General features: G+C 41.5%; 1 protein-coding gene across 4 annotated transcripts in view; it reads right to left on the bottom strand.

The window, feature by feature from the left end:
* Positions 1–18,728, bottom strand: part of FAM13C (family with sequence similarity 13 member C) — a gene marked incomplete at its 5' end in the record, with an annotated part of 134,353 nt that overhangs the window by 17,887 nt on the left and 97,738 nt on the right. For 3 of the 4 annotated variants that reach the window (XM_082854581.1, XM_082854582.1, XM_082854583.1), the window contains 3 exons: positions 531–612; positions 5,446–5,584; positions 6,938–7,148. In XM_082854581.1, the coding sequence (XP_082710707.1) occupies positions 531–612; positions 5,446–5,584; positions 6,938–7,148 (432 nt within the window). The remainder of the gene's footprint in view (positions 1–530; positions 613–5,445; positions 5,585–6,937; positions 7,149–18,728) is intronic. The other variant, XM_082854584.1, reaches the window with a different exon arrangement.

Genomic DNA, 18,728 nt, shown 5'->3' with positions numbered 1-18,728 from the left:
AACCATCATCCCTTAAGATAGATTTTAGAGTTAATTAATACTCACACCACCATCTCCAGAGAGACAGAGAAAGAAGAACACTGGATTAGGAAGAAGGAGAACCAAGTTCTACTCCTAGGTCACCACCTCCCAGCTACGTCACCTTCCCCTCTCTCGACATAAATGCCCTCATCTGTGCAATGGGGTGTGTGGCATAAATGATTGCTCAGGCCTCTTCTGTTTCTAACAGACAAGAAACCAATAACCCAGGGAAATGAATACTCCACATGTTGAAATGTTCCTGGCACTGAAGTGAATCATTCCACCTGGGAGTCTGGAGTCCCTCAGTCTCTTCACAAGGAGATGTATTAAATGGGATCAAACAATGAAGGGGACCCAGGACACTTTATTTCAAGATGGGGCCTCTGATCTAGGCAGGAGACAAGCTTAAAGAGGGCACAGGTGGAAGAGAATCAAGAACTCCTTGGAGCACATTATCACGATTTTATCTGCTTCCTTCTTGAGAAAGGAGACCCTTGGCTGGCATTTACCTTTGAGCTGTTTACGACCTTTAGCCAAATCATTCATCCATTTCAGGACTTCAGGATTAGATGTCTTGTCACCATGTGAAGGCTGCAAGGGAGGGAAAAATGGGGATGGAAGGAGGTAAAGGGAGGGAGGGAGCGAAGAAAGAGAGAAAAGGAAAAACAAAATTTTAAACAGCTAAGGCACACGAAGGTAGTTCAGCAACATATAAAGCTGGGAGAGAGATTCAGGCGTGATACCTCCAGTTGATGGAGTTGCCTCTGAAAAACAGTGAACATTCTTGACCTCCTCCACTCTTTCATCCTTGCCATGGACACTGTTTCTAAACACACCTGGTCACCCAGCATTTTTTACATAGTCCTAACTATGTCAGTGCCCCCTACAGTCTAACCCTCAATCACCTTGTGGGCTACCCATACCCAACACCCCATTGCCAGGTCATTCTTTGTATCAATGTAGATGGCTCTACTGATACAAACCAGCGCTTCCTCCCTTGCCTCTGCTCATGACTTATGACCAAAACCTGCCTGGGGAACACTGATAAACTGGAAGCTTTAGCTCCTATCAGTCATATCCTCCAAGCTGAAGAAAGGAGACCCCAGGATCTCTAAAACTTGACAACAGTCTGAGAAGTCAGTATGTAAGGGGGATACCCAGATTTCACTGCTCTCCCTGTTTACAGACTCAGTATTCTACTGGGCTAGCATTAAAGTAGAAATTAACTACATGAGTATGGACTTGGGCAAATTATTTAGCCTCTCCATGCCTCAGTTTCATCTACCAAATGAGGATTATAATACCATCTCCCTCATACGGTTGCTGTGAGGGATGAATTAGTGAATATATGTAAAACACTGAAAAGAGTTCCAGGCACATGCTAAACACTATAGAGGTGTTAGCTAGAATTTAAAATAGTATTATTGTTATTATTACTGGCAGAGGTGATAGCAGTAGCAGTAGTAGTGTTAACTACCAGACCTTCAAAGGAATGGTGAATAAGTCTTCACTAACAAACATACACGTAGGGGTATGTATGTCCTACCTAGTAGCTAATCGCACTTGGATGTGGCAATTAAGAATATAGTTTTACTTTTAGAAGGATATGACTCTGTTCATACAAATCATTCACCTTAATTTCTGGATTTCTTTTCAGAGCCTAAAAGTAAATTTTCTACAAAAAGAGAAACTGGGAGAGAAGAATAGCCAAACATACCTAGCCTCCAGCCCCACAGGTCAGTAGGAAACTTTCTTAAACAAATTGAGGCCACCCTGGTAACTTAAATGGAGGCTCAAGAAGATTAGTGGTTACTTTGAATTGGGGATATACAAAGAGCTATATAAGCACGCTCAACGTGTACAATGTTAGTGACAAGTCTAGTGGCTCTGCCATGTTTAAGAATCCATTAAATCCATATAACATCAGCAAGATGTTGGTGAGAGAGAGACACAGGGAGAGGAGTGTGCTCCTCTCAAGTTCGAAGGAAAAAACAGTGCTTGTGTAAGAGGATCATCAAATGTACATGGGATTAGATGTTTTAATTGTGAAACACAAGACATGGTTCTGTCACTTCTATAGTGATATAAAAGCCATACAGTTTAAAATCAAGATGAAAAATAACACTGCGGGGAAATGACAGTGATTTTTCCCCTAGGGTAGCCCAGAAGGGAGACTGGTTTCCAGTAGGGAAGCCCTGGTTTCAGGACCATGGACAGTGACACAAAGGGCACACCTCCAAACTGCTGTGCCTGGTCCTACCCGTGGTCTGCTAGAATAATGCACTGGACTACTTCCCTGATATAACGTTTAGTACTTTGGCTTTGGGTAACAGTCTGGTTATATGAACAGTCAATGTTTTACATGTGATTTCTCGAAATCCTCACAGAATTCTTCACTCTGATCTGAAAACACATCTTGTTCTCTGGAACACATCTTTTTCACTGGATATGTTCCACACAGTTAATGCAATCTTCTGAAACACTGTTAAAAACAAAAATGAAAACCTAAGACCCTAAGCCAAGGACCATCACAGAAGCTTTCACCACTGCAAACAGGACTTAAGAGAAATTTAAGGCTGAATTTTCTGACGAAACGTTTTAAAGCCTGAGATCATTTTCTGAAATGAATTTTGTGTTTCCCTGCTCTTGGGCGAGCTTTCAAAAGAGGTTAAATCAAGCTCACAAGGACGGCCGCTCTCAGATCATATGGAAAGATTTTATATACGAGCTGTGGATCTTCACGCCTTCTAACGTCTGAACTGTTTCAGTTTAATAGGCCCCAAGGACCATACACCCAAAAATTACACAGTGTAGGTTTCGTTCAGTGTAATTAAAATGGAGCTCATGAGTCACATAACTGAGGGTACGACTGCACCAGATCTGTGGTCTGCCAAAGATGATTCAAAAGACACTTTAGAAAGATTTATGGAGCAGGAATGAAAGGACCTATGTTGCTGTCTTGGCTACATCAATTCTTTGCTGTATGAACCTGGAGAGGTTACTTCCCTTCTCTGGGCCTCAGTTTCTTCAATGGTCAAATAAGAGAAGACTAACTGATCCCTTCTAATTCTAAGATTCTCTAATTCTACTGAAAGTGAACATCTGGCTGAAACAGCCTTTTCTAAGTCCATGAGTCTAACAATAGTTAAATGTAAAATCAACTGTAGGGAATAAATACAGTTCTGGATATGAAGTGAAATGGTTGCATTCAATAGAGAAGGAAAGATGTATATTATACCAGGGCATCAGACTAGCATGGAGGCCCAGCAGCTCGGATTCAAAGATTAGCAGCGGGTGCTATTAACCCCGTCGTCAGGTTGCCGGGAAGGAAAGCCATACACACAGCAACCAATTAAAGCCCATTAACATGTCAAACCTCTTACCACAGCCTGGCACCCAGACAGGAAGGGTGAGGGGAAGCCCTGTTTCCTGAGACGTGGAAGGTTCTGATTACTTCAAAGACTTTCATACACACAGAAGCAGTGACCATGAAGCCTTCTTCCTTTACTGCTCCCAAATTCATCCATCTGCATGTTTAAGTGTGCAGGCATGTGTCTACTCTGGCCCTAAAGCTTCTCCAGACAAAGGCAGGAGGTGCCAGGAGAAATACTCAGCTGCTGGGTGGCTGTTACAGTTGAGAAAAGTAATCCAGGGTCTGCAGCTGCAGGTAGAAAAATCCAATGGAAAATTTATGTCTATAATTTTCCTTTGTTTTTTGACAAGGCAGAGGTTGCCATGGGATAGCCTATTCAAATATCACTCAAACAGACTAAAAAGTTAATAATATCTAAGACCACTTACTTCCTTGTGCCAAAACTGTAAAAAGCATAATATATGCACTCCCTCCTTTAATACTCACAAACTTAAGAAGTCACTACTAATATTAACTCCACTTTACAGATGGACAAACTGAGACTCAGAAAGATAAAGTAACAAGTCCAAAGTCACAGAGTTCCTAAGTGGCTGTGCGGATTCAAATCCAGACCAGTCTGATTCAAGAACTGCCAGATAAGAAATATTAATAGGCCCTGGGGACGGAGCCCCTGTTTCTCTACAGATTCCAATAGGAGGGCATCACAGATCCAATAAAACTCCAGCAGCAAGTAAGGAAAATCAACTTCTCTCAGGCTATCTGGAGCTTTCAACTTGCAGTGGACACTTAATGAATTTTACTTGTACTTCTCCATTGCAAAAACTACTCATCCTTAACCACCCCAAGCCTGAGCTGATAGAACCCAACCACCTTAAGAAGGTTATAAGTCTTTGCTGGGCCTCCGTCTCCTTACCTGTAAAATAAAGGCCTGTACTCACAATGTGTAGAGCACCCTCCTACTCTATAAAAGACAATAAGTAGTTGTGACTGCCTGACCTCAAGGAAGAGAAGAATCTTCAACACCTTAAGGTTGTCTTGAAAGCCAATCTGATTTTTCTTCCATTTTTAGCAAAGCTAAAACTCCCTCCATAAAACCCCTCTTTTAGTGAATTTGAAGTCACTGTGGGCAACACAGGACAGGAAGAACAGGAGAGTGGAATATTACCTACTCTCACCTCCCTCCCCAGAACTTACCCACACTACAGGGACCTGCATGCAGGTTGCCTCTGGACCAAGAGCTTACTGAGCCTTTAAATATTTTAAGATGTTTGAGACATTCCCTGGTCTCATTTATTTTAATAACAAGCTGCTCTGGACCCTCTGCCAAAGACCCAGTATCTTTGTGCAATTCTACATGAATATGATTCTTCTCTATGCCACGGTCACCATTAGAGACAACAAATAAAACTAGCATTGGCCATCAGGACACTTACCTCTGACTCTATTGTTTCTTAAGTAAGAAAAGGAAAGGTTCATGATTGTAACACTGCAGTACCAGCAAGAAGGCTGCTGTCTCTCTGACAGGAAAGGATGGGATCAGGGTTTGTTCTTAAGAGTGGCCTGAATAGATGTCACGTGATAGGTCCTCACACATCAACCAGAAAGTACTTTATTGTCAAAGACAACTCTCCCTCATTCTGTTCCACAATGAGAGATTCTGTCTTTTGAGTCCTTAATAGGTTCTTATCAAATACAAATGAGAAAAGGCTAAAGAAAAAATAAGACCATAATTCAAAAGCTTTCTAAATTTTAGTCCTAGGAACACTAATGATAGGAAGGTTCCTCAGAAAAAAAAAAAGGAGAGATCAATAATCAAATCAGTTTAGAAATTAGAGTTGTAATTTGCTACTAGGAATTATCTTAGTAGAGATCAGCTAACAGCATGTGAGAACAAGACAGACCCAGGATGGAAACTTAATTTATGATAGGTCCTGGGTTGGCCAATGGAAACTGAGCTGTCCCTTGGCACAGAGATGTACTCAAAAAGGAAGGACAGAAAAGCCCATGCATTTCTGACACAATCCACTCATTTCAAACCACAGGGTCCTTACCCGGTATTTCTTTTCTTGTTCAAACTTTTCTTCAAATTTCCGAATTTTCCGCTTCAGGCTCTGGATGTGTTTGGTGAGCTGGGTAATGGTCTGTGGCTCTTTGCCATCACCACAGCTGCACCGAGAAGAACTTCGGGGCCTGCCATGATTCCAGAGAGGGAAAGAATCATCAAAAACAGTACTATATATAAAAGAGGTAACTAATAAGGACTTACTGTATAGCACAGGGAACTCTACTCAATACTCTGTAATGGCCTATATGAGAAAAAGAATGTGAAAAAGAGTGGATATATGTAAAACTGATTCACTTTGCTGTACAGCACATACTAATACAACATTATAAATCAACTATACTCCAATAAAAAAAATTTTTAATGATATAAATTTTTAAAAAATGGTCTTCCAGTAAACACTGCTGCTGGTCTACAAACCAAGCTTCCTAGATTATCAGAGAAGTCCAGAGGCCAGCTCATTATTTAATGAGTCTACTATGGTAGCATCTGCTCATTACTGGAGATCCCTGATCACAGAACTCCATTATGGGCAAATGTCATCAGGGACTTTAGTCTACAGACGTCAGAATATTAGTCTAGGAAATGTATTTCCTAAAGCTTGGAGGATACCAATTTCAGACTAATGAGAGAGCCCTACTGTACCGTTATCCTCAATAAGTTGCATGAGCCCCACCTAAAAACAATTTCAAGGAAGATTCAGAAGAGTAGTTAACTCTTCTTTCTACGACAGAGCCTTTGTGAATCTAATCAAAGGAATGGACCCCCCCTCTCCAGAAAACGTGTTCACCTTCTCACCTGACACAATTTACAACAGTAATAATGCACTGAATCCCTCAAGTCCACCAGTAGACAGTCCATGAACCCTGGTCTAGATAAACTCATGAGTAACAGCAGGAGTTATTAAGGAGAAACTAGGAATTCCCTGCACGTATTTTTGGTCAAGGGAGACTCATTTTAGCTACGCATCAAAACTACTTACGCAACTTAAAAAAAAAGAACACATAGTTTCACATTTTTTTTGTCTAGGGGAGCTACTGTAAGCTACCACTTTTCTAGAATCTAAGAAGAAATTGAGATGTACGACTCACAAGCATTGCTACAATCCATCCATCGAGGCCACTGCTGGACATGGAAAGAATGCTTACGAGCTCATCGAAAATTCCTGGTACTTGCATGTACACAGACTTAGGATTCTGGTCATTTCACCAAAAATGTTCAGACATGTGAGCCGTAGGGCAGCCTGTGTCTCGAGACCATCTCCTCCTGATTCAGGAAGGCCTGAAACAGCATTCTTAACTAGAAAGTACTCTGATTTTTTGCCATTTATTGTTCAGGGCTTGCAGCTGCTTCTGGTAGGCATGTTTGCTCTATTTTAGACACACACTTCACTGAATTTATAAAAGTATCGGGTTGTATTGTAAATAGTATTTTAAAAAACTGCATGAAATGAAGACAAGAACAAAACAAGGTTTTCTTACATCATAAACTGCTGAGTGCTGGGTGGAGAAGGGGCTGATTCAGGGTCTAAGTTGAATCTCTGGCTTTGGCTAAAGATGGAACATCGTGGTGACAGAAGCGGGTTGTCACCATCAGTGATGTGATAGAGCAGCCTGCTAGTCTCAACAGACTGGAGGTCTTCTGGTGCACTGTCCGCTTCACTCTGCACATCTTTGTGCACTGGCACAGGGTCTGAGGAAACAAGATAAATCATCGAGACTTAGAAGTGACAGAGGGCTTGAGACTGTCATGTTCTTAAACAAAGATTATAAACATTCATTATAATGTCTTGCCTCTGGGGATATGAAAGCCTTTCAATATTCTGTCGTGTTCGTTCTCACGGAATCTGGACAGAAAATATTACAAAGCCAACACACACCAAAAGATGGAAACAGAGATTGTTTCGGTCTGAGTTACAGAAGTCAGCATGGTCCAAAACTACAAAAATCCTCTATTTCATATTATTTGCATATGTCAGAGAGTATCTAACAACATGTTAGAGTGAAAAAAAGAAAACAATTACATGGAACTGGAGAAAAAGATGATAGATTATGAGGGAGAATAGTTAGAACAGAATTGCGAGTGATGGAAGGGAGAGGAGGGTGTAGGGAGGAAAAGAGAAGAGAAAACAAAGGAGGAAGAGAGGGGTGAGGAGTCCCCAGATAGAAAATTACTCAGCACTCATTAAAAATGATGGAGAACTCAATATCAATATGGAATGATGCTCTGAATATACTAAATGAAAACCACACATTTCAACGCAGAACAGTAATGATTCCATTTGCTAGAAGCAGCATACATTTATGTCTACAAATAAATGCACTAAAAGATCAAAGAAGCTACACAGCAACTACAAAGCATGGTGGGATTAGGAAAGATTCTATTTCTTCTCCAAAATTTTATGTAGCATTTTATTTGGGACAAAAACAAAAACCAACAACAAAACCTGCTCTAAACCCTCTCCCCAGCCTGGCAGCTGTCTGCCTGAATTCTCACTGGGATCATTCCCCTTTTATATGAGCTCACTGGCTCCCCAACCAGGTCAGTCCAGAAAGTGGGCACCCCTGTGCTACAGAGGTGAGGGCAGGGGAATGAGAAACTTCGGGGTGCTGACTGGCGGTGGCCAGAGTGACAGTCCCTCCATCCTGGCGTGCTGTACAGAGCTACTCAAGGAACAGCCAACACCGTCTCAATTTTGCCCAGCAAATAAATGAGGACGACCCAAGGCTTTCTCTTATTCTGACTACCCTAAAGAAAGAGGAAAACACACAGATTTTCTGGGTGAAGAAATGAATCTGAAAATACTGACAATCCACTTTTCCAAAATAACATTTATCACAATTTGGTACTGGATGAATCTTAATCAGGTTTAGAATGGCTCGAGCTGTCTAGAGCTTGAAATGCAATTTCCTTTGCGTAACATCAAAGTTCTGATTAGGTCCTTGTGTGTTTTCAGTTGGCTTCTCCCCTTTTGCGCTGTAGACTGGGAGGGTGGACAGTGCCTCCCATCGGGCCTTTGAAGCCGATCGACACACCTCTGTCAGCAGCTGAGGCTGGTCAGAAGCGGATGGGGTGAAGACTGGGGAAAGCTGGAGCCAGATGAATGCCAAAGCCCAGGCCCACAGGCAAGTGTGCTGGTGTGCCCGACACAGCTCGCCACAGGCAACACCCTGGCTAAGAATAATTTAGCCAGAAAATGCTGCCATGTGGCGGGAGCCCTAAGAAGAAACACGAATGATAGTTCCTAACCAGTAAACGACAGCATATACTAACAATGACCTTCAACACCCACCAGGAAGTGTCTGAGTCCCTCACCAAACCCTTTTCTTAAACCATTAGACTCTAAGAAGAAATGTATTTTATTCATGTCACCCTTTTCTGGGCAGCATCTTTTGGTAATAATGATGGGAAAGAAAAAGATCTTTAACAAGCACCTGGGACCAGCACATTTTTGTTGAAATTGTAAAGACTGGAGTCCGTCTCTTCAGCTCATCTGTGGTGCCAGGGTCAAAATTAAATCCTTTTAATTTTCCTTTTAATTTTAAATTTAACTTAATCCTTTTAATTTTCTCTTGGTGCTGTCTTATAATGACAAAATGTGGGCACTTGGGCTCCTAGCCATATGACTAATGTGGATATAAGAGCTTAGCTTCAGAAACCCACAGAGACCTAAGATATGACTTCACAGAATCACAGGCCACTATGAACGCCATTGCAATAGTAACTGCAAACCTCCATTTACACGGCATCTGCTTTTTGTGGGCACTCAAAAAACCAGTGCTGCCTAACATCCTGACCTTTCTTCCCCCCAATTCACCACGAAAGGAAGCAGCGAGCCCGAAAGATCCCAAAGTGACCAGCTGAAAAGTGACAGTCAACCTAACTGTCCATCGAGAGATGAACGGATAAAGAAGATGTGGCACATATATACAATGGAATATTACTCAGCCATAAAAAGAAACGAAACTGAGTTATTTGTAGTGAGGTAGATGGACCCAGAGTCTGTCATACAGAGTGAAGTAAGTCAGAAAGAGAAAAACAAATACCGTATGCTAACACATAGATATGGAATCTAAAAAAAAAGAAAAGAAAAGAAAAATGGTTATGGAAAACCAAGGGGCAGGACAGGAATAAAGATGCAGACATAGAGAATGGACTTGAGGACATGGGGAGGGGGAAGGGTAAGCTGGGACGAAGTAAGAGAGTGGCATTGACATATATACACTACCAAATGTAAAACAGATAGCTAGTGGGAAGCAGCCGCAGAGCACAGGGAGATCAGCTCAGTACTTTGTGACCACCTAGAGGGGTGGGATAGGGAGGGTGGGAGGAAGATGCAAGACGGAGGGGATATGGGGATATATGTATATGTATAGCTGATTCACTTTGTTATAAAGCAGAAACTAGCACACCATTGTAAAGCAATTATACTCCAATAAAAGTGTTAGGGCTTCCCTGGTGGCGCAGTGGTTGGGAGTCCGCCTGCCGATGCAGCGGACACGGGTTCGTGCCCTGGTCTGGGAAGATCCCACATGCCGCGGAGCGGCTGGGCCTGTGAGCCATGGCCACTGAGCCTGTGCGTCTGGAGCCTGTGCTCCGCAACGGGAGAGCCCACAACAATGAGAGGCCTGCGTACCGCAAAAAAAAAAAAAAAAAATGTTAAAAAAAACCTGGTAATCTGGTAATGCCTGAGCTCTTTGTCTAAACTAACCATTTGAGTCGAGAAGTGGCTTAATTAAATCAGTGGGTGCATGCCTATGTGTGCGCATTTGTGTAGACAGGATTATTGAGATCTTTGCTCAGAAGAGACCAGGGTAGATTCAGAGCCAACCAGCGTCGCTGCCATCCTGGGAACAGAGCCCAGGCCACCACTTACAGACCCTGCTCCCCGACAGGGAGAAGCTTATGGCAATATTAAACTCGGGTGGCTTCTGATGGGACCCTGGGAGCACACTGCTTTTTCTTCCAAAGAAAGGCGCAACTTGCCAGAGCCCATGCTGTGATGCACTATGCTTTAGAGGGAGGGCCTGGGAGCCAGGGCTCAGGGTGCTCCTACTTTCTTGTGGGGCTCCAGCAAGTTCACTGACCTCTCTCTGTGTCCTTGTTTGGACCACCTGACAGGGCTGTGACAGGAAAGTCAAAGGAGATCTGCTGTACAACCTCATGCCTTTAGTTAGCAGTATTGTATTACACACGTAAAAAGTTGTTAGGAATGTACATCTCATGTTAAGTATTCTTACCACAATAAAAAAAAATTGTTTTCTTTTATCCTTCTTTGTATTTTCTACAATTTCTGTAATGAATGTCTTAACTGTATAGGAAGAAAAAACCAATAAAAGTTAATATAAAAATTTGGGGGAAAAAATGCATTTCTCGGAAGAGAAGTGAGAAACCACCCCACGGGCAGAACAAGAGAGAACAAAGATTGTGAATTTGAATCTCAGGTCCACCACCTGTTAAGAGGCACTTGAGCAAAAATGGGCCTTTTTTAAACCCCCGTTTCTTCATCTGTAAAATGGGGAGAATAAGACTAAGGGAGGCCTCTCCCTGCCTCTCAAGACTAAGGGAGGATGAAATAGGAAAACTGTATCCCCTACAAATTTTTGCCATATCCACATAAACTTATTTTTAATATATATGTATATATGTATGTTATGTGTGTATATATGTGTTTATGTGTATATACATAATCTTAATTTCTTTGTTTTAAGTTCTTTTTTAGTGTAGTATAGCTGATTTACAATGTTGTGTTAGTTTTAGGTGTACAGCAGTGATTCAGTTATTCTTTTTCAGATTCTTTTCCCATACAGGTTATTACAAAATATTGAGTATAGTCCCCCGTGCTATACAGTAGGTCCTTGTTGTTTATCTATTTTATATATAGTAGTGTGTATATGTTACTCCCAAATTCCTAATTTATCTCTCCCCCCTTATAATATATACAAGATTATATATTAAATACAATCTTAATTTCAACCTACAGTTTTCCCAAATGTCAGCTTCATCTTAGGCAATAATGGCCAAGAAGTCATAAATTTGATGTGCTAGTTACATTTCTTCAACTAATACACATTAAAATAAATTCCTATTAAAACAACGTTCACCCATGCATCCTCTGTAGAGTATAGTTGGCGAAACATTGAGATAAGGCGCAGACACTGCTGAATTGGTAACCATGAGAACCATCATTTTAACAATTATTAATATCAACATAAGGAAGTTGAATATCATCTTCTCTTACTGACCACCAACTCCACCAGGAGTCCTTATGGGGTTAACGTGGGAAATGAGAACCAATACACTCTCAGCATATTGTACCTCCTACCAGTTATTTATAAATAAGTAAGAATAATCATCATATCTAATACTTATGCAGTGAGTCACTATGTCCTCAAGCTTGCAATAAGAGCTTTTGCCAAGTATTTAATCTTCATAATAACCACAGGAGGCTGGGAGTAATGCGATCTGCGTTTTAATTTCAGGAGGGAAGGTGGTATGACTACGTGAGCTCCAGTCAGGGAGGGTTTGACCAATGCCCGTGGTAGAAGACTCCACGTCTCCGACCTTGGAGGCCAGAGAGTATTTCTAGCAGGCCACTCACTGAGCAATAGGGACCACAGCTTAGAGAAGTCATTATCATCAGGTGTGAAGGCCAGAGCCCACTTCTGATCTGGGTGCAACCCCAGGCAGGAACAGATGCTGTATTACAGCTGTTAAATGAATCAGTCAGATTTTAAAAAACGTTTTTCTAATGTGGATTTTTAAGTGATTCAAATGTAAATCAACTATACTTCAATAAAAAAATTTAATTAAAAAGTAAATTAATAAATTAAGTGATTTAAAGTTTAAATAAATCTCTATCTGCAACCATTTGAGATGGACTGCTGAGATGAGTCACAAATTAGCCACAGGCTTGTGGGTCTGTTAATTTGCACTTTTGGGTTTACCATCATGGTGGACCCATAGGCAGCATTCAGGTACATTCCAAAATGCCAAACATCATGCCTTGGATGGTATTACCACACCATGCCTTTGACGGTATTAAAAACTAAATGAGTCAGAAACATGTACAGGATTTTAATGAGGCTCAAGCATCAGAGTTCCCGGCCAGCCTCACACAAACAGGGCCACCAAGATAAAACCGAAAAACAGCTCAGAAACAGCTGATGGACACACAATGGATTTAGTTGTAGGTGTGTTGAATTTAAGTTGAATTTAACCTAAGGCACTAATAGTTCACAAGAGAGAGAATACAGGTAGCCTGACGTCATCCCAGTAACTAAGCCTGAGGAAACAGATGGGCCTGCTTGCTCAGAGACCAGCGAGAGGAAAGCAGTATCTCTGAGGTCAGGATGGGTGGGTAGGAATGAGAGCAGATGAAGACGGATTTCTGGTAGATGAGGCCGACCGAGCCACCGAGTGGGACAAGATTGGCACTCCAAGCAGGCTTCTATGTGCCAGCTTCTGTGGAGGACCACCAAAACATCAGTGAGCTAGAGGGGTGAGGAATTTGTCACCGTGCAAACAGGGGTTGGCTCCATGGCAAGCGTCCTGCAGATCCCAAGAGGCAGTCTGACATCAGGAATAAAAAGCATGGGCTATAGTTTCAGAAACACCTGGATTCAAGTCCCAATTTTGTCAGATGTGTGACCTGGGACCCATTATTCAATCTTTTTCAATCTCAGTTCTCCCATCTGTTTCAGTGAAAATGACATCAGTATAAATAAACTGCTGGAAGGATTTTAAAAAGATAAGGAATCTCAAGGGCTTCATATAGTGCCTGGGGGACAGGGCATAATAGTAACTCACCAGGAAATGACAGCTGTTGTTGTTTATATTTATGGTGGTACCTTTGACCTAGTTAGGGAATTAAAGAGGGGAGCCGAAGGGGGAAATGAGTTCAGTTCTGGATGCACTGAGTTAAGAGGCACTTTTGGTCATCCAGGTGGAGGTGCCCAATAGCCCCTATATACGTGTAGGCGTGCAGCTCAAGAGATATAATCTAACTGGGTCCGACCTCATCATACACTGCCCTGTTTAAACGCCCCTTCCGGAGTAGGGGCTGAGACGGTGAGCGCCATTTTTGTTTTGAAGGAGCCAATGTACTGATTTCAATTAAAATGAACAACCGGTAGATTAGAGCACTGGGTTAGCTGGGCAATGAGAAATTCCAAAATCCTTCCTGAAAGCCAGAAAGCTACATGGATCAAGCAGCCTCAGCTCAGATCTAAACTTATTCCTTGCCTCTGCATTTTTGACTACAATCTTCTATTTAAATTTCCATCAGTAAATAGAGATCCAGGCTTTAGGTTTTTGAGTAGTTCTTAAGACAAACTTAATACTATCATTCCTGTTCCCTAGAGAATTATGGAAAGACAATTTTGGAATGTTGTTTTCTTGAGTCACTGCTATTATTTCTAACATATGCAACGCTTTTTGCCAAGTAAACGTAACATTTAAATCACAGAAATACATAAATACATAAATCTTCAGGGTACACTGTCACTGATTATTTTAGAAGTCCAATAATAACGTCTATGCACTCTGATAAAGAGACTTTTGCAGTTCTTTTTAAGTATTTTCACTGTCTCAATGGTAGAAATAAGGAATAAATGACCTCCAGTTTAAAATAGGTAGTATCAACGAAGGCCCAAGCAAAGGAAGATCACAGTTTCATTTGGGGAGGTGTAAACGATTTGAACTCACCCAAATTTTCAGTATTATAGTGATATTCAATAAATGTAAGTGTCTAGATGAAATTTAATAACTATCTTAAATATGCTTTCATTTCACATGGAAACTGGCTTAGCAAAGTACAGTGCCAAGGGAAAAGGAGGGTGTAGAGACCTCTAGATTGAATGGAGACAGAGGAAGACAACGCGGCAAGGTAGTGGGTGAGAAAGACGAGGAGCCGGAAAGCTGTGGGGGAAGAAGAAGAAAAACACAGACACCACGACGGTGAGGGTGGGTGAGAAGGCAGGGTGACAAAGGCTGAGCTCGTTCTCAGGAAACAGGCGGTGGAAGCAAACCTCTAGCCCGAGGCAGACTGAGGTCTTTGCACGTTAGTGACTTCTACCAGAACTCAGAACCGTGCTGTGGGCTACAGCAGTGTGAGCCACACTGAGGACAGGGTCAGGTCGCCAGATCTCTGTTGTATGGGGAAAGGGAAGAAGTCTATTCTTTGCCTTGTTCTGGAGAAGCACATATGAGGCAGGGATCATTCATCGTTTTGGAAGCAGTTTCTTCACAGCACCAAACCAAATGCACCACTTGGGGAGAAAAGAAGAAATGATCTTCTAGACAAATCTACTGAGCGACTACATGAATGTCTGCACTTTCCTCTGGTTATTCAAGACTTGACTTCTCTGCCTATATGCACACTGCCAAAGAACCACTGAGAAATAACCAAGGGAAATAAATGGCCGATGGTGTCTCATCTCTGAAAACATCTTTTCCCCTCCCTGTGTCACAAAAGTGGAGCCGAGTGCTCAGCTAAGCTGTGAGGGTGGGGAAGGGGAAGAAAGAGCAAATATCACCCATGATAGCGTCCAAGATTCAGAAGCACCCTGCCGGTACAGAGAGAAGGCTGGGTGCCGGGATGTGATCATTTCTCAGCCCAAACAGCTTTCCGTGTCTTCTGGTTGATTCCTGTGCAACTGATCACCTCAGCGGGAAAGCTGAGAAAAATCTGCTGGGAAGGTAACAAGGGCCATTTTCAAAAGAGGCTTTTCATTTACGAGCAGACGTGCTTTGAAAAGCAAAAGGGAACTTATATACAAAGCAAACAGGAAGACTACGGAAAGAAATTCCAACCTTTGCTGCAGGCCGTATCTTCACAGGCTCATTCAATGTCAGTAAGGAAAAATTAATCAGAAAAAGTTGGACCCGCAGTTCCACACAGAGACGTGGAAAAGTATAATTCTAGGTTCCTGGAAGAGTCAGAAGAGGTTGTCCACTTTGGGTCTGGGGGCTGTTCAGAGCAGTGTCAGACACTGAGCATCTAGGCAAACTGATCACTTCTAGACTCTCCTTCATAAGCATGAAAGAATAACCAGAAAGCAAGGTATTTAAATGACTGTAATATACGAGAAATTATGTGCGCATATGAGAACTCTCTGTACTGTATGCTTGATTTTCTATAAACCTAAAACCTCTTAAAAATAAAATCTATTAATTAAAAAACTAACATGTCTATAAGCCCACTGGTTAAAAGCCTGGGCTATGGAGTCAGAGCCCTGGGCTTGGTCCAAGATGCCACTTACTAACAGCTATTAGGTCCTTGGCCAGATGAGCCTCTTCACACTCAGAATCCTTTGTAAAGTGTGGCAAAGACAAATAGGACAAATACACACACCATGGTCCTCGGCCTGTCTTAACAACTGAATTAAAAAAAATTTTTAATAATCACCTGGTGGTTTAGGCCACAGGACTGAATTTTTCCTTCCTTATAAGGCAGTTATAGAAATGGCATCAGAGAATTATACTGTCATCTATGAATTTTGAAATCATTTTTTTAAATGCTCTCTTTGGAAAACAAGGGGTTAATGTGAAGCTCCCTCTTTCAGAAACTATGAAGAAGGTGATAAAAGCATCAGGGAAAAATTATTAACAGTAAAGATCTTTTCCAACCAAGTTATGTCATAGGTTTAGCACAGGATAGATTTTATGGTAACAAATGTAGTTTCACCTTTAATAAGAGGTAGTTACTCAACCATCAGCATTGTAGATTATCACTGTTATAAATACCTTTTGCTTAAGAGAACTAGTGTAATGTCAATCAAATGCAGGACTCTAGAGAGGACCTAGGGAATAAACAGTACTAAATGTCATTTCCACACCTTGAAAGTCATTAGAAATTATGATAGAATAGACATTTAAAGACAAATGCAAGCGTTATCAACTGGAGGAAAGGCATATAAGCTCTGAATGCCCAGCTTTTAAAATAATGATGGTTGACATTTACTGAGCATTTACCACAGGTGATGTGTTAAGACCTTGATAGGTATTATGCTATGTCATCCTCACAACAACCCTAAAAAGTAGATACTACCCTTTTTTCCTTTTTAAAGAAAAGGAAACTGTGGCAGAGGGGTCAAATAACCTGTACAAGATCACCCAATGAGCACATCAGGTTCTACAAAGAGCTATGTTTCTGAACAAAGCAGAGCCAATGAATGTAATTTATTTGGGCTTTCAAGAAGTCTATGGCATGGTGTTCGTACCAAGAGTTACTTAAAAACAAAACCAAATGACGATTGGGCTAAATGTTTTGTAATGGATAAAAAATTCACTTAATAATATGCCCCAAAGAAAGAGCTGAATTAGTATCCTGATGACAGATGTGTCAGTACTAATCCTTGCAGACAGATCCTGGCTTAACCTTATTTCACATTTCAGAAATAACCCTGAAGTGGAAATAGAGTCCCAAGTCTAAGTTTGTGGATGACGTTAGTATTTTTCAAAGAGTAAAATGCAAAGCAACCACAGAAGGAGCTCACAAACCGTAAGGCGGCTCCACGGCGGCAGGTGACCTTCACTGTGGGCCAGCAGGCTCTTCGGCTGGACAACACTAGCCATCTACACTTAACACACAAGAAGCACTGGACTATTAGTTTTATGGGAAATGGGATTTTTGGAGCTCTTATAGACTATATTGATATGACAAAAAGGTCTAGAAGACAGTGTACATTTCTAGGAAGACTATGGAAAGCAATCCAACAAGCATAATTACTTTGTAACTAGTTTATGAAACACTCCCGCTGCCCATATTTTTTAGGTATTAATTCATCTTTTATTGAGATCACTGTAGTTTCACATGTAGTTGTGAGAAACAATAGATCGCTTGTACGCTTTGCCCAGTTTCCCCCAATAGTATCATTTTGCAAAAGTATAGGACCTATGCCCATATTTACAAACAAAATTCTACTGCTCGACTCCATCTGGAAAACACTATGCAGGTCAGGGAAATACACATCAAGAAAGGCACAGGGGCCTAGAGATGGTTAAGATCAGAGGAGCTGAAATAACTATAGGAACAGAGGGGCTGCAATAGGTTAACCAACTACAAATCTAGATGCCTCCAGTCTAACAAAACAAAGTCAGGGATGGATTTTTAAAATGACTTTAAAACCTATTAGTTATACAGAGGGCATGTCTTTGGGCTTAATTTCAGATTCTAGAATATGAGAATCATGTGGACTTCACATTTAGACAGGATGGCAAATGATATCATGTGAAACACTTAGACCACAGAGTCTGAGGAAACTCCCCCAACACCTCCCCTTTCCTCCCAACCCCCCACCACTCAGTACTGTGGGACCGCCCACAAGTTACATTAACTCCCTAAGTTCATTTCCTCACCTTTCATCTGGGGATAATAATGGCACCTTCCTCCTAGGGTGGTTATGGCCATAAAGTAAGAAAATTCATGCAACAATGCCTGGTGCAAATGAAGAGGTTACTGTTAGCTAAGGTTGATATTATTCATTTAAAGACCTTTAAAGCACCGTTTCTAAACTTTGGCACTCTTGACATTTTGCACCAGATAACAATTTGTTGCGGCAGTGTTGGGGCAAGGGGTGTCTTGTACATTGCAGGGTGTTTACCAGCACCCTTGGACTCTACCCACTAGATGCCAGTAGCACTCACACTCCAGCTGTGACAAGAAAATAATGTCTCCAGATATTGCCAAATGTTCCACAGGGGGCAAAGAAACAAAAACAACAAACAAACAAACAAAAACACCCAGGTTGAAAACCACTGACTGCTGTTTTAAAGGAACCAGTTTAGGACAAGAAGATGAAGTACTACTTTCTACAGTGATAGCCATTTTCTAGTTAAAGCAACCAGTGCTATATACTAAAAACATAAAAAGGTTCAAGAAGGATTTAGAAATAACACACACACACAAACTCAATGTATAAAGTTTCTAAAAGACATTTGGAATCTGGGTACTTCTGACGCTGAGGTAATGCAGACTCCCTCTTACTGACTTGAAAAGACTGTCTGGGGCTGCTGCCAGATAGGATGAAACATTATGTGGATGCTCAGACCCACCTAGTAGGAGACCTGAGATGCTCCCTGTTCCTGAAACCCAATTATAAACTGCACCTGCAGCAAAAACCCCTTTCGTGGAGCCCTTGGAGGGTACTGGGTTCTACAAAGTGTTCCTGAATCTCCCTGAACATCAGAATCATCAAGGGGAGCTTTTCAAACGTGGAAAGTTTCAGGCCTCATCTCTACATTTTAATTTTGCATCTTAGAGTGGGGAGC

The sequence above is a fragment of the Leucopleurus acutus genome, assembly GCF_964270905.1.
Source record: "Leucopleurus acutus genome assembly, chromosome: 14".
Classification (NCBI taxonomy): Eukaryota; Metazoa; Chordata; class Mammalia; order Artiodactyla; family Delphinidae; genus Leucopleurus; species Leucopleurus acutus.
This window is presented reverse-complemented; position numbering and strand designations above follow the sequence as displayed.